The 17,349-nt window shown below is 42.1% G+C and overlaps 1 protein-coding gene and 1 pseudogene across 4 annotated transcripts in view; one reads left to right on the top strand and one right to left on the bottom strand.

The window, feature by feature from the left end:
* The window catches only part of LOC126279247 (sodium-dependent dopamine transporter), a 571,586-nt gene that overhangs the window by 100,229 nt on the left and 454,008 nt on the right, over nucleotides 1–17,349 (bottom strand). For all 4 annotated transcript variants that reach the window (XM_049979661.1, XM_049979663.1, XM_049979660.1 and 1 more), the window contains exon 7: nucleotides 16,176–16,310. In XM_049979661.1, the coding sequence (XP_049835618.1) occupies nucleotides 16,176–16,310 (135 nt within the window). The remainder of the gene's footprint in view (nucleotides 1–16,175; nucleotides 16,311–17,349) is intronic.
* On the top strand, nucleotides 10,217–10,334 carry LOC126291246 (5S ribosomal RNA; annotated as a pseudogene).

Here is a 17,349-nt window from a genome sequence, read left to right as displayed (position 1 = left end):
TACCGTGCACTATTCAGTGTCCCCTCGACGATCACCAGAGGTGTACGGCCAGTGTAGGAGATCGCTCCCCACACCATGATGCCGGGTGTTGGCCCTGTGTGCCTTGGTCGTATGCAGTCCTGATTGTGGCGCTCACCTGCACGGCGCCAAACACGCATACGACCATCATTGGCACCAAGGCAGAAGCGACTCTCATCGCTGAAGACGACACGTCTCCATTCGTCCCTTCATTCACGCCTGTCGCGACACCACTGGAGGCGGGCTGCACGATGTTGGGGCGTGAGCGGAAGACGGCCTACCGGTGTGCGGGACCGTAGCCCAGCTTCATGGAGACGGTTGCGAATGGTCCTCGCCGATACCCCAGGAGCAACAGTGTCCCTAATTTGCTGGGAAGTGGCGGTGCGGTCCCCTACGGCACTGCGTAGGATCCTACGGTCTTGGCGCGCATCCGTGCGTCGCTGCGGTCCGGTCCCAGGTCGACGGGCACGTGCACCTTCCGCCGACCACTGGCGACAACATCGATGTACTGTGGAGACCTCACGCCCCACGTGTTGAGCAATTCGGCGGTACGTCCACCCGGCCTCCCGCATGCCCACTATACGCCCTTGCTCAAAGTCCGTCAACTGCACATACGGTTCACGTCCACGCTGTCGCGGCATGCTACCAGTGTTAAAAACTGCGATGGAGCTCCGTATGCCACGGCAAACTGGCTGACACTGACGGCGGCGGTGCACAAATGCTGCGCAGCTAGCGCCATTCGACGGCCAACACGGCGGTTCCTGGTGTGTCTGCTGTGCCGTGCGTGTGATCATTGCTTGTACAGCCCTCTCGCAGTGTCCGGAGCAAGTATGGTGGGTCTGACACACCGGTGTCAATGTGTTCTTTTTTCCATTTCCAGGAGTGTAGAATGCCACACTTGTTACACAGTCTACATCAAATGCGTTTGGTATACATTTCTGTATCGTTGTTTAATGGACTCGAAAGTGTTCATTTCACACATTTCTTCTGTTTATACCATAACAGCAGTGTGTAGTTCTGTGACTGCCATTACCTTCATACACTGTCGGAAAAAATCGCAACACGAAGAAGGAGTTATGCGACGTAAACGAAAGTTGGTAAGCGTGTGTCTACATCTGAAAGATTCTGTCTATTCATATTTCGTGCCAGTCGTATAAGAGGATGCAAATTAGGTTTTCTTTAAATACACACTGTAACGTCGTGAGCATTAGTTACTTTTGAGAGTGATTGTGGTGAATTGATGTTAGTCAAGAATGCCTTTAAGGCGACGAAGATGTCATTATCAGCACCTCAATAAGTTTGAATGGGGTCGTGTAATAGGGCTAAAAGATGCTGGAAGTTCAGTCTGCGATGTTACAGAAAGACCTCGGAGAAATTGAGTCACTGTACATGATTGCTGGCAGCGCTGGTCACTAGAATGTACGGTCGCAAGATGACTGGGCTCCCGACGTCCCAGTGGCACTACCAATATGGAAGACCACAGTGTTCGGCGTATGGCTCTGGAGCATTGTACTGCATCTGCCGCAGTAATTTGAGCAGCAGTTGGGACCACATTGACACAGCGAACTGTTACGTCATGGACATCGAGATAAGAGGGCCTGTAGCGTGCATTTCACTGAACCCAAACTATTGCCATTTGCGAATTTAGTTGTGTCAAGCAGAGTTCACTAAAGGGCAGGGCGGACGTCTGTTGTGTTTGCTGATGAGAGCTGAATCTGCCTTGATGCCAATGATGGCGTTGTTGGTTAGCAGGAGACCAGTTGAGCGCCTGCAACCAACTTGTCTGCATGCTGGACACACTGGACCTACACCTGGAGTCATGGTCAGGGGTGCGAATTCGTCTGACAGTAGAAGCACTCTCGTGGTTATCCAACACACCCTGACTGCAGATTTGGACGTCAGTCTGGTGATTCGACTTGTTGGGCCACCATTCAGAAACAGCTTCCCAGGGGGTGTTTTCCAACAGGATAACAGTCGCCCATGTACCGCAATTGTAGCCTAACATCCTCTACAGGCTGTTGACATGTTGCTTTGGCCTGCTCGATCACCAGATGTGCCTCCAATGGAGCACATATGAGTCATGGTTGGACGACAATTCTACCGTCGTCCGCAATCAGCGTTAACCATCTCTTTATTGACCGACCAAGTGCAACAGACATGGAATTCTATCTCACAAACCGACATCCAGCATCTGTACAACATGATGCATACACGTTTGCGTGCTTGCATTCAAAGTTATGGCAGTTACATAGGTTGTTAATGAACCAGAATTTCATATTTGTAATAGCTTATCTCCCGCTTACATTAACCCGTGATCTTGCACTGTCAGTAAGTTAAATACGTTGTCTAGGCAAATGTGTTCCCGAAATTTCATTACTCTACATTAATAAGTCTTTGGTGTTGCGATTTTTTGTCGGTCAATGTAGAATGGTTCAAATCAGCATAATCTATTTCTTTTATACTGTCTACTAGGCGTTATTTTTCAACAAAATACTTCCGTCTTTTAGAGCGTTTACACTGATTTAGCAACTTGGCTGTACAGATAGCTAGAGACATGGTTCTGTGTTCTGATTACGTTTGAGGGAGACCGGAATATGGAGGTAATAAAAGAAGGAAGTTATCATTATGTCACAAACTTGAAACCGACGTCCGACATCTCATATAGCCCAAAAGATTATGTTCACCGCATTCATACCTCCATGGCTCACCGCGACGATACTTTTCCGTGACGTCACTATGACGTGCCCGTGCCTTTTTCGACCGTGTTTGGTGCTTTTACTGTGTGGAGACAAGGTTGTTTCATCATAGATATCAGCTTGCGTCGTTTACGAGTGTACTAATCGATCCGATATAACATAAAAGTTAAAGGATTCACATTTCTTTCGTAAGTGGAGCCATTCAAGCAATATTTTCTTTTGTTTACATGAATTATGGTTGCCCTGTTTACTTTTATTGTAGTACTTTTATTTCTGTCATTTGACTTTAGATTTGCTTTACTGTAGAAAGTTTCCATTCATTCTCTTCTTTCCCCTCTTAATTGCCTTCCAGACTACAAACGCTCCGACAACCGAGCCACACTGTATCAACGGTCTTGTCTCCGCTCAACACACGGCTCCATAAACGTGCTCGATTATTGGTGCAGCACCTCGTGCCCTTTCCTCCTTCCTCCTATAATTATTCATTTTTCACATTTCCTTCCTCTTTTAAAAAGTTCTAGCAAGAACAGCCAGAGACAGCGGTTACGTGTGTGTGAGTTTTGTGTGTATGATTGTATGAATGTGTGTGTGTGTTTTGCGTCCTATCTGAATGAAGGCTTTGGCTGAAAACTTACGTAAACACTCTTTTCGTAGTGCCTGTCTGCTGCTCGATGTGTGAGTAGCAATCCATCTGCTTCCCAGTATAGCAATTCCCTCATGAAGTTTGTAGTAAATAATCCGCTACCCTTCAATAGGAACAATAATGTACATAATTACAATACAATCATCATCATTTAAGACTGATTGTGCCTTTCAGCGTTCAATCTGGAGCATAGCCCCCTTATAAAATTCCTCCATGATCCCTTATTCAGTGCTAACATTGGTGCCTCTTCTTCTGTTAAACCTATTACTTCAAAATCATTCTTAACCGAATCCAGGTACCTTCTCCTTGGTCTGCCCCGACTCCTCCTACCCTCTGCTGGTGAACCCATGAGTCTCTTGGGTAACCTTGCTTATTCCATGCGTGTAACATGCCCCACCATCTAAGCCTGTTCGCCCTGACTGCTACATCTATAGAGTTCATTCCCAGTCTTTCTTTGATTTCCTCATTGTGGACACCCTCCTGCCATTGTTCCCATCTACTAGTACCTGCAATCATCCTAGCTACTTTCATATCCGTAACCCCAACCTTGTTGATAAGGTAACCTGAATCCACCCAGCTTTCACTCCCATACAACAAAGTTGGTCGAAAGATTGAACGGTGCACAGATAACTTAGTCTTGGTACTGACTTCCTTCTTGCAGAAGAGAGTAGATCGTAGCTGAGCGCTCACTGCATTAGCTTTGCTACACCTCGCTTCCAGTTCGTTCACTATATTGCCATCCTCTGAGAATATGCATCCTAAGTACTTTAAAGCGTCCGCCTGTTCTAACTTTGTTCCTCCTATTTGGCACTCAATCCGTTTATATTTCTTTCCCACTGACATTACTTTCGTTTTGGAGATGCTAATCTTCATACCACAGTCCTTACATTTCTGATCTAGCTCTGAAATATTACTTTGCAAACTTTCAATCGAATCTGCCATCACAACTAAGTCATCTGCATATGCAAGACCGCTTATTTTGTGTTCACATATCTTAATCTCACCCAGCCAGTCTATTGTTTTCTACATATGATCCATAAATAATATGAACAACAGTGGCGACAGGTTGCAGCCTTGTCTTACCCCTGTAACTACTCTGAACCATGAACTCAATTTACCATCAACTCTAACTGCTGCCTGACTATCCATGTAAAGACCTTTAATTGCTGGCAAAAGTTTGCCTCCTATTCCATAATCTCGTAGAACAGAGAATAACTTCCTCCTAGGAACCCAGTCATATGCCTTTTCTATATCTATAAAGCATAGATACAATTCCATGTTCCACTCATAACACTTCTCCATTATTTGCTGTAAGCTAAAGATCTGGTCCTGACAACCTCTAAGAGGCCTAAACCCACACTGATTTTCATCCAATTGGTCCTCAACTAATACTCGCACTTTCCTTTCAACAACGCCTGAGAAGATTTTACCCACAACGCTGATTAAAGAGATACCTCTGTAGTTGTTACAATGTTTTCTGCTTCCATGTTTAAAGATTGGTGAGATTACTGCTTTTGTCCAGTCTGATGGAACCTGTCCCGACTCCCATGCCATTTCAATTACAACACCAGAAGAAAAAAAATGATATTCATCACGCAACATTACTGTTGTTTGTATCACTAACAGGGGTTTACAATTCTGTAACCAAAGGTTTTGATTGCTTTCCCATTAATATAAAATGCGTGACAGAGAGCAAAGTAAAATTTGAAACAAAACTGAAAACGTTGCTTTTTGACATATCCTATTCCTCAGCACTATCTAGTGCTGTAAAATGTAAATGGTGATGGGTAGGAATTATTAGCTTCCGTCTTACTTTTATTAAAAAACAGAAACGCAAGTAGCAAGTATCCAACATACAGGCACATCATTATGATTTATGTGCAAATGATACATGGAACACGATACTAACTAATTATTGGTATATCACAAAACGTGATGTATGCTTATATACTTTGGAAACAACCGAATGAAATTCAGAAGTAAAATGAAGCACGTGATAAAAATAGACGTGTCCATTTGTGATATGTTCGGTTATTCCTGAAAAACTATCAGTTTCCGGCGATAAATATTCCAGGGAAAGAAGCAAATAGGCTAATATTGGAAAGGTAGGTCTACATTTTCCACTGGCTAAACTACCATTACTTAAAAAATGACTTACATACAAGTTAAAGCAAAACATCCATTTTACGGGGTCTTAAGCGTTTCACACACTCTCTTAGTAACAATTATAATGCTGCCAATGCTAGAACATGTTTAAAAAGTTGTATCGGTTTTTTACCCAGTAAACTGCTTTATTGGCCACACACCAAATCATAGGTAAGATTTCGAAGTGAGGAGACGTGTAACCTACAGTGAAGCTGATGCACTGACAGTCTAATAAAACAGGAACTCTATTTTGCATCGAAGTATACCTCTTCTGTTTCTTTAATATGTCAACAAATGTTCACTTTGTTGACATGTACAGGATACGGTAGCCTGCCTAGCTTCTTTCCTTACTGCGCATGTTTATGAGCTAGCAAAGAACATGCAGGAAGTTTTTTTTCTTTTTTTTTGCTATCATGAACGTTAAAAATGTTGTGCATACGAGTTGAAAGCTGAAAATGTGATGATAAAGTAGCTGTACCAGGAAGCAAACAAGCATTGGTTTCGGAGTTCTAGCTTTGTTTGCTATCGATACAAAAACAATAAAAGTGGAATAAAATGTATTACGAAAGCATCATTTTCCCATAACGAGCTTCTCTTCTTGGTTATTCGAAATATATCAACAAAAAATAGATTGAACTAACGAGGCCAAATGTATCGTCTTACTAGCGTAAGTACGCATTGAAGATCAGAGAAACGTTCGAAATTGCCTTCCTTAAATTACGTTATTCATGTAAGCGCTGCAATTTTTAGGATTCAAAATAGTTGTTTCTTGCACACAACAGAAATAATGAACTGGAATCAATCGTAAACAGTGGTCTACTAATGTTTTGCGCAATGGTAGGAGCCCAGATCACGGTTTCTTACGTGATCTAGGGTAGCAGGTCCCTGCCCACTGTGGCTTCAAAACAACGGAAGTCTGAAGTGCCATTTCCCTTCTCCCCCCCTCCCCCGGTGCTTTTGCAGAATTTCTAAAGCACCGGAAAATCGCGTCGTTTTATCTCCGTGACGAGCAACTGTCTATAGTAGCACGGACGAATGGCGTTATTTATTTTAAAGATCGGGGCATAATCGTTTTATTCACGAGTAAATAATGACGCCATTTTCACGAACTGTATGTTGTTGATGGCTTTTAGGTCCGTGAAATAAATAACACATACCACCGCATTACGTGTTGATGTACCGCATTAATACTGTGTTTATTCGAGAATGTTCCACAGTCAGTAATTTTACTTTCAGCACTCCAGAATTCACTGTTCATTCGGTCAGCACTGTCGAGCATCATGATAATCAAGGTAAGAGAAGAAATATAATTTAAAAAAAAGAAATACATCTGAATAAGGTGCAAAACCAGTTCCTTTGCAGTCCGGTATCAGTCCCTTCTTCGGACGATAATTAGCAATAAGTGTAACACCTGGCACTGAGATAATAACAATTCGGATAGCATAAATGTGTACGTTGTACTAGTAATCTATAAAATATTCATTTTTTGAGTCTTTCTTAAGACCATTTAGTCCAATTCCCAGAAGTTTGTCTAAAGCGTCCCCCAAATTTTGTTTGATACGGCTGTAGCGTTACAACTACACATCCACACGCTAGTCCATCAGTCTATACGAGGGGCGCTTGAAAAGTCCGTGCAAAAATAAAAACTACTTACGTGTTTGCGGCAAAACTTTTTTTATTTTTCAACATAGTCTCCTTTTACACTTATACACTTCGTCCAACGCTTTTCTAATTTGTTGATCCCTTCCGAATAATAGGAATTGTCCAAATCTGCAAAACAGCTATTAGTTGCTGCAAACACCTCCTCGTAAAATCTTTGGCCCTCCAGCCATTTCTTCAAATTGGGAAATAAATACTAGTCCGAGGGAGCCAAGCCTGGAGAACAGGGGGAATGTGAAACGAGTTGGAAACCTATTTCCATTAATTTTGCGACCACAACTGCAGAGGTGAGTGCTAGTGCAGTGTAGTGATGGAAAATGACTTTTTTGCGGTCCTATCGCCGGCGTTTTTCTTGCAGCTCGGTTTTCAAACTGTCCAATAACGATGAATAATATGCACCTGTAATAGTTTTACCCTTTTCCAGATAGGCGATGAGGATTATCCCTTACAAATCCCAAAAGACAGTCGCCATAAACTTTCCAGCCGCAGGAATTGTCGTCGCCTTCTTTGGTGTAGATTCTCTCTTGGTAACCCATTGTTTAGATTGTTGTTTGGTCTCAGGAGAAATGACACTTAAAGTCCTGCGGATTTTTTCTGAACAGCTGAAAATAATCCTTGCAACACTTCACACAATTCCGTTTTTGGTCAAGCGTGATCAATCGTGGTACCCATTTTGCTTATAGCTTTTTCGTGTCCAAATGTTTAGGCAAAATATTATGTACCCTTTCATTCGAGATGCCCACAGCACTAGCAATCTCACGCATCTCAAGTCTTCTGTCATCCATCACTATATCATTGATTTTAACAATGATTTCTGGAGTCGTAACCTCCACAGGGCGTCCAGAACGTTCAGCATCACTTGTGCCCATATGGCCACTCTGAAAATTTTGAAACCACCTATAAACTGTTCTAATCGAAGGTGCAGAGTCACCGTAATGTTTATCAAGCATATCTTTAGTCTCCTGAGGCGTTTGCCTTTCATAAAATATAGTTTAATCACCAAACGAAATTCTTTTTCGTCCATTTTTGACAATCACTCGATTTCCTTGAATTACACGAATGCCAAACTGCCAAACACAAAGAATAGACCAATATGGCTGAAACTTGGTCTGTGTTCTTTCCAAAGATGCTACTAACTAAATATGGCCTCGATACGCGCCGGTGGTGCCATCTCTCGGACTTTGCACAGACTTTTCAAACGCCCCCCGTATTTCATTGTGGCGATTCAAGCTTATTTATTCAACTGATTTTGTTTATTTCATACCCTTACAGTATAATGAACGATGCTAAAAAGTCATACATCACTTATGCAATTTCAGAGAAAAATCAGTTGGAAAACAGTTTATGTATTCGACGTCCCCTGACTAGTTCCGTATGTGACACGCTTGTAAATTTTTGCTGATATTGTTACTCTGATTATTTAATTATTGATTTTACATTGTGACGTCTTCCGAGTGTCTGACACAATAACACTTTTTGGTGCGAATTTGAGAGATTGCATTATATTATGGCTCTTAGTCGAAATACTCCCATTTTTGCTAGTGCTATTGACTATTATATGGATTCGAGTGCTACGTCTTTGTTAACCATGCGTGTTAGATGTAAAATAAAATTATTGTGATAAGTTATAGTATTCCAGAATTCTCACTCAGGTTATGAGTAACTATCTTGCTGGTGATTTCCTTCTTTATGAGTGAATCTAGAGGTGAAGTCATACAACTTTCATAAATGGGAGGTTACAAGCAACAGCGGTCTAGGTCACTCATGACAGTAAATGGAATATTTAACCCTTTTGAATGTTGTATCAGTCATATGTAACTGGCATCAGTGTTTTCGTGATAGGCCACATCAGTTAGATGCTCTGCGGTCGCTACACGAGTTATGGAAATAGATCATCCTGGGATGTTTGGCATACAGTCTGAAACTTGTTCGTAGCCTTGAAAGAAGTAGATATGTTTGCATTTTACCCTTCTGTCGATCTTAGAACAGTAAATACAACTAATAGGACATGTAGCCATAAGCAACTACCATTGTGCTGTAATGTGATGCTTTCCTAGAATTGCCGCGTTAGGCTTACGTGACTGACATCGCGAAAGACACTTATTATTGTCTAATAGTTTTGGAAGCTTGAATCCGGTCCGTGAACTGGCATAGCAAATAATGTGAGTGCACTCCTGCCAACAATGAGGTTGAGCAAGGATTCCAAACTGTTAAAATCAGCGTTTCACGTGTAAGTGATATTCTAATAAATGTGGCAGATTTCATGTCTGTGATATTTACGTAAATTTGTCCGAAGTTCCCTACGGCAAAATATTGATGTCAGTCACTAATAACTAACGTGCTACAGTAAGGGCTTACGAAACGGCCCTGGGGAGACCTAATTCTAGCGACTAACATGGCAGTCGATGGGATTGTTTTACGACCACTAGAGCTGAAAAATTCTTACACATGATGTTAAAATAGTACTCACTTAAATATTGTGGCACCTTTTCATGTGTTTCGTTCAGCACGCAGCATTTCATGATGAATGAAGAGGCGCGGTGGTTGCCACACTTGACTAGTACATTCGACCAGACTGAAAACTGCAGTCGGTTAGTCTGGTGTACGTTGTCTACCGTTGTACGTAGTAATGTTCTAGTTAACAAACTTGCATTGCCTGAGTATTCATTTCGCCAGTTTTCTATTAGTAAGGAAAACAAAGAAAATGAACTGTGTTTGTAGTGAAGTATCCAAAAAACTTTGTTTCCATGTATTCGTGAAAACACCTTTAAAATATGAAACAGTTCACACAAAAGTTGCAAAATGTGCAAATGTATAATTACAGTATCCATACTAAGAAACATGAGTCTGGACAATTTCTGTTCGCCGGACGCAGCTGCTTCGCGTGTCTACAACGCGATTTTATTAACGTCTCTATGGCAATCTCTTTTCATAGCTCTGTAGAAGGCCCTCGTTTCCTCCTACAGCCGTTTGCGCTTCGCTTGACAAAGCTGTCAAAAGCGCTGCCAGGTGTCAGGGATTTTCTTGAGTTAATTCGTCTCAGTAGTAAAGAATGGCTAACGGCCTTGCTGCAGTGGTAACACCGGTTCCCGTCAGATCACCGAAGTGAAGATCTGTCAGTCTGGGCTAGCACTTGGATGGGTGACCATCGGGTGTGCCAAGCGCTGCTAGTAACCGGGGTGCACTCAGACCTTGTGAAGCAAACTGAGGAGCAACTTGATTCAGAAGCAGCGGCTCCGGTCTCGGACACTGACATACGGCTGGGAGAGCGATGTGCTGACCACATGCCCCTCCGTATCAGCATCCAGTGACGCCTGTGTGCTGAGGATGACATGGCGGCCGGTCGGTACCTTTGTGCCTTCATGGCCTGTTCGGGAGGAGTTTAGTTTTAGTAAAGGATACTCTGCCGCGCGGGGAAGCAGCGCGGTCTAGGGCGCCCTGTCACGGTCCATGCGGCTCTCTCCGTCTGAGGTTCGAGTTCTCCTTCGGGCATGGGTGTGTATTTTCCATAGCGTAAGTTAGTTTAAGATAGATTAAGTAGTGTGTAGGCTTCGGGACCGATGACCTAAGTAGTTTGGTCTCATAAGACCTTACCACAAATTTCCTAAGAATAACTGCATTAAAACGTCATGTATTATACGACATTTTTCTCGTGTCTCAGTGCTTATGACGTCATATCTCTTGGACAAGTGTAATGTGCTGCGAATACATAGAAAGAAAGATCCCTTATCATTTAGCTACAATATAGCAGGTCAGCAACTGGAAGCAGTTGAATCCATAAATTATCTGGGAGTACGCATTAGGAGTGATTTAAAATGGAATGATCATATAAAGTTGATCGTCGGTAAAGCAGATGCCAAACTGAGATTCATTGGAAGAATCCTAAGGAAATGCTATCCGAAAACAAAGGAAGTAGGTTACAGTACGCTTGTTCGCCCACTGCTTGAATACTGCTCAGCAGTGTGAGATCCGTACCAGATAGGGTTGACAGAAGAGATAGAGAAGATCCAACGGAGAGCAGCGCGCTTCGTTACAGGATGGCAATTCTACGAAAGGACCATCCCCCCTTTTGGAAGGCACAATTTGACCCCATTTCAGACTCGCTTTGTTGGCTGCACAAAGCGCGAGTAGATTCCACATGGCTGCCTGCTTGTTCCACATTTCTGGACCACATTGAGTCGTCTGGCTGCGTGATTTCCCTCCTAAAATGTCGACACAGTTGACGCTCTGGTAGCTGTGCTACTACGCCGGACAACGTTGAAACCATTATCTGTACTTTTACTATACCCCAGGTGGCATATGCCGTCATCGGATCAAAATCGACGTCGTCTTTCCAGGCATACTAATTTTTTTTCCGGCAGCGTATTTGTGTAGGTACATTCAGTGGCATATGTGGATACTGTAAGCGAAATGTGTTGCAAACACAGTTATTAGCACAGAATTAATATATTCAATGTCATGCATGATGCGGCAGTTTTTCACTTACCTCGTTGTTTGTAAAGTGATCTCTCCTGACCTATGACAGGTAGGTGGTTATTATCCCCGCAGCTTATGCTGCCTGACATTAAGGGATATGTGTACTAGGGTTGATTGTATCAGTCCAGTGGTTTAGGAGAAAACATGGAACATACATACATACAAACAAACATATATCCATTTTTATAATACGTAGATGGTTCTCGAAAAAGTTCAATACCTATTTTTCGATTTCCTTTGTCACCTTGAGCAACTGACCTTTTATTCTATCTTTAATAACCGGGATGTCGACAGGATTTTCCATATTCATATTTTATGCTCTAGATCGAACGGGATGTTCTAGTAATGACCTACTGAAAAATCAGGGATTTATTAGATGTTTAGAATAAACACATTCTTAATAAACTTAAATCAGTGATCTGTGTCTATCGGGGTCGAGGATCTCTGGTTGTCCACTCACTCACCTTCTCCTCTTGCGCTAAGCAGAAAACTAACGTCTAATTAAATCTTTTCAACTGCCTCAGATAGTCCCACTTCTGCCTTGGGAATGCTCAATTTTCACAGACTTAACGTTTTCTGTGGTCATAACTAAAACGCCTCTCAAATAATTTGTATTAGTGCTTTCTGTTCGGAGCAACATTGTTGTCGTTCTGGCAGAAACAAGTACTTGCGCTAGGTCCCGATGATGCAGAATATTGATGCTGGGAAGGAGAGCGCTGACCTGTTAAGTAAGGATTGTGTTAAAATGTCGATATATCAAAATATCGATATTTTTCATAGTTGGCCAAATATGTTGTCCATATCCGCATTGTCAATATTTCCTTTAATCGATACTAGAAAATAGATTTCGAAAGTGAGTTTTTTATCTGTCTTTTCTTGACTCTTAGGCACGATGGTTCTTACCGGCAGATTTCTTCCCCAACTTTCAACTACCAATCTTTGAATTCTAACAGTAAACGTCTTACAATAGCCTTACTTTAATTTCATATTCAGTTTTGCAAATGAGCACCAGATTTGGGATGAATGTACGAGTATCTATACTGTCTATTCATTTGTCATTTCTACTACTGCAAATGATAGGTACGAGAGGAACACGTTTGGTGGCAGCACTGTACGTGAATGTTGCAAATTACCACTTCCCGCCCCTACGTATGAGACCTATGAGGCAGAAAGTGCGCTCTCCTTACTCTCTGAGTGCCTGGACCAAGAAAAGATAGACCCACTGTAAAAGTAGCGTAGACTCAGTACAAAATTCATACACAATACTGCATGGCTATTTAATGAAAATGGACTCTTGTTGACTGAAATGTTTGTGGTAAGTACAATATTTCGGGAACATATCAGAAGTGTTTCACTCTCAAGACTTCCCTCGCTTATGCTGGGAAAAAACCTTTATACTAATACATAGATATTCTTATCACGATAATATAGATATTCATAATAATTATCGACACAAGATATATCGATATTTTTAAAAATTTGCATCCCTACTGCTAAGTATTTTACCGCTTTTTATGTCTGGGGAGCTGAGGCTGAAGAAGCAGGGGATAAACTTGGTCGGTACAGAATAGTGGCGCTGGTAAAGAGTGGTCAGCACTCTTGATGGCTGCGAAGCTGGGGATGAGTTGGTAGTAGGTTAAGCCCAGGCGATACACAGTAGTGGTTCTGGTAAGGTGACCAGAGATAGAACACATCTTGGCAATTCTGACAGCTGCAAAGTTTAAACTAAGGTGGTAGCGAGTACAACTAGGTAACACAGAATATTGATACTTATGATGTGAAGCTGGGACTGAGGTGGTAGCTGGTAATCCTAGAATAGTGATGGTGGAATGGAGAGGTTTGATCTGCTATGTACCTCAGCACTTCTGTTGATTGTGAGGTTGGGGTTTAGTTGTAGGCAAAATCAAGCGATACAGCACTGCGATGTTGGAAAGGGGAGTGTAGAGCTGTGAAGTTGGGGCTGAGGTGGTTGTGTTGTTGTTGTGGTTTTCAGTCCTGCGACTGGTTTGATGCAGCTCTCCATGCTACTCTATCCTGTGCAAGCTTCTTCATCTCCCAGTACCTACTGCAACCTACGTGCTTCTGAATCTGCTTACTGTATTCATCTCTTGGTCTCCCTCTACGATTTCTACCCTCCACGGTGCCCTCCAATACTAAATTGGTGATCCCTTGATGCCTCAGAACATGTCCTGCCAACCGATCCCTTCTTCTGGTCAAGTTGTGCCACAAACTTCTCTTCTCCCCAATCCTATTCAATACTTCCTCGTTAGTTATGTGATCTACCCATTTAATCTTCAGCATTCTTCTGTAGCACCACATTTCGAAAGCTTCTATTCTCTTCTTGTCCAAACTATTTATCGTCCATGTTTCACTTCCATACATGGCTACACTCCATACAAATACTTTCAGAAATGACTTCCTGACACTTAAATCTATATTCGATGTTAACAAATTTCTCTTTTTCAGAAACGCTTTCCTTGCCATTGCCAGTCTACATTTTATATCCTCTCTACTTCGACCATCATCAGTTATTTTGCTCCCCAAATAGCAAAACTCCTTTACTACTTTAAGTGTCTCATTTCCTAATCTAATACCCTCAACACCACCCGACTTAATTCGACTACATTCCATTATCCTCGTTTTGCTTTTGTTGATGTTCATTTTATGTCCTCCTTTCAAGACACTATCCATTCCGTTCAACTGCTCTTCCAAGCCCTTGCTGTCTCTGACAGAATTACGATGTCATCGGCGAACCTCAGTTTTTATTTCTTCTTCATGGATTTTAATACCTACTCCGAATTTTTCTTTTGTTTCCTTTATTGCTTGCTCAATATACAGATAGAATAACATCGGGGAGAGACTACAACCCTGTCTCACTCCCTTCCCAAGCACTGCTTCCCTTTCATGCACCTTGACTCTTATAACTGCCATCTGGTTTCTGTACAAATTGTAAATAGCCTTTCGCTCCCTGTATTTTACCCCTGCCACCTTCAGAATTTGAAGGAGAGTATTCCAGTCAACATTGTCAAAAGCTTTCTCTAAGTCTACAAATGCTAGAAACGTAGGTTTGCCTTTCCTTAATCTTTCTTCTAAGATAAGTCGTAGGGTCAGTGTTGCCTCACGTGTTCCAACATTTCTACGGAATCCAAACTGATCTTCCCCGAGGTCAGCTTCCACTAGTTTTTCCATTCGTCTGTAACGAATTCGTGTTAGTATTTTGCAGCTGTGACTTATTAAACTGATAGTTCGGAAATTTTCACATCTGTCAACACCTGCTTTCTTTGGGATTGGAATTATTATATTCTTCTTGAAGTCTGAGGGTATTTCGCCTGTCTCATACATCTTGCTCACCAGATGGTAGAGTTTTGTAAGGACTGGCTCTCCCGAGGCCATCAGTAGTTCCAATGGAATGTTGTCTACTCCTGCGGCCTTGTTTCGACTCAGGTCTTTCAGTGCTCTGTCAAACTCTACACGCAGTATCGTATCTCCCATTTCATCTTCGTCTACATCCTCTTCCAATTCCATAATATTGTCCTCAAGTATATCGCCCTTGTATAGACCCTCTATATACTCCTTCCACCTTTCTGCTTTATCTTCTTTGCTTAGAACTGGGTTTCCGTCCGAGCTCTTGATGTTCATACAAGTGGTTCTCCTATCTCTAAAGGTCTCTTTAATTTTCCTGTAGGCAGTATCTATCTTACCCCTAGTGAGATAAGCCTCTACATCCTTACATTTGTCCTCTAGCCATCCCTGCTTAGCCATTTTGCACTTCCTGTCGATCTCATTTTTGAGACGTCTGTATTCCTTTTTGCCTGCTTCATTTACTGCATTTTTATATTTTCTCCTTTCATCAATTAAATTCAATATTTCTTCTGTCACCCAAGGATTTCTACTAGCCCTCGTCTTTTACCTACTTGATCCTCTGCTGCCTTCACTACTTTATCCCTCAAAGCTACCCATTCTTCTTCTACTGTATTTCTTTCCCCCATTCCTGTCAATTGCTCCCTTATGCTCTCCCTGAAACCCGGTACAACCTCTGGTTCTTTCAGTTTATCCAGGTCCCATCTCCTTAAATTCCCACCTTTTTGCAGTTTCTTCAGTTCTAATCTACAGGTCATAACCAATAGATTGAGGTCAGAGTCCACATCTGCCCCTGGAAATGTCTTACAATTTAAAACCTGGTTTCTAAATCTCTGTCTTACCATTATATAATCTATCTGATACCTTTTAGTATCTGAGGTGGCAGTGCATACATAAGAAGATGTCAGAGCTGGCTATCACCTAGGTGTTCCTGATTACTGCGATATTCATGCTGATGTCGTGGGTAAGCACAGGGGATACAGAGTAGTGTTGCTTGTGATAGCTGTGAAATTAGGACTGAGGTGTGTACGTAACGGGGGTGCATGGAAAGGTAGGTCAGAGTTGGCAATCGCCTCGGTGTTGCTAATGGCTGCGAAGTAGATATTGAGGTGATGGCTGGTAATTCCAGATGGTAGTGGGTAGTGCAGCTGGAAGCAGAGGCCAGAGCTCGCACTCACCTCGGCACTCCTGATAGCTGCGAAGTTGGGGCTGAGGTAGTAGCGGATGCCCTCGGCTGATCCCGGCAGCGTGACGCCTCGCACTAACAGGATCAGCAGCACGGCGTACGGGAACAGCGCTGTGAACCACACCACCTGCAACGCACAACAATGTTTCGGGTGTTTCACTTCCTAGAAACGGGGTGTTGAAGGGCAGCATTACCGTCCGCACATGTAACGCTTCCTGAGACAGTCAACACAAGCAAATAATACCATCTGTGAAACTGTCTTTGTACATTTATAAGAAGCGGAAAGGCGATAATAAAAAGTGCGACATATTAAACACACTGTTACAGCGTCATCAGTGAAGAAACATCGTGCTAACCTGGAAATGTGTTATTTGTAAACACCAACCAAGCGATTATATAGCCTATGTAAAAACTGTGCATGAGCGACAAATGTATTTACTACCCACAGCAGTCGAAATAGATTACTAAGGGGGCTAAAATTCACTGAACGACTAGCGGCTGCAGAGAACCATCGATTCATTATCTTAAGTTACATGAGTAATATTCAAAGTATTCAGCGGTGATGGGTCTCTGGGATATACGAGCACATCAAGGATGAGGATTTTATTTAGATGCAATCTTATGAAATGACTTAACCTTCTGAAAGACCATTAAGGATGTCATAAGGATTTAGAATCAAAATTTAACGGATGGTAGAGGATTTAACTAATTTGGGACAAGTAACCAACGTGCGAGGCACGTATTTATAAACAACTGAAACGTCCCCTTAGAAAAATTATATATGACTGTACTTAAACTGACACACAATCTTTTTACCGCAACGCAATCTGACTTTTAATAATCCCTACAAAAGAATGGTCCTCACTAACAATAACCTATACCTTTAATGAATCCTTACTTCACAAAACTCTTCATTACTCGAACTACTGCAATACAGCGAGCGCCAATACTGTCAGCTAAATAAAAGACTCTAACTATTGAAGGCACTAACTACTGATAGGCATAGTTAGCAAAGGAGAGATTTTGATAGAGAACAAACTATGTATTTACCTTAACAGTGTTCAAAAGTCATAATATATATCAGTTTATTACATCCAGTCTTACAAATTTACTGTCTCTGATGGACACACGTCCAGATCATCCGCCCTCAAAACTCTGCCATCTCT

The sequence above is a fragment of the Schistocerca gregaria genome, chromosome 1 (genome assembly GCF_023897955.1).
Source record: "Schistocerca gregaria isolate iqSchGreg1 chromosome 1, iqSchGreg1.2, whole genome shotgun sequence".
Classification (NCBI taxonomy): domain Eukaryota; kingdom Metazoa; phylum Arthropoda; class Insecta; order Orthoptera; family Acrididae; genus Schistocerca; species Schistocerca gregaria.
The sequence above is the reverse complement of the archived record's forward strand: the minus strand, read 5'-3'. Positions and strand labels throughout refer to the sequence as shown.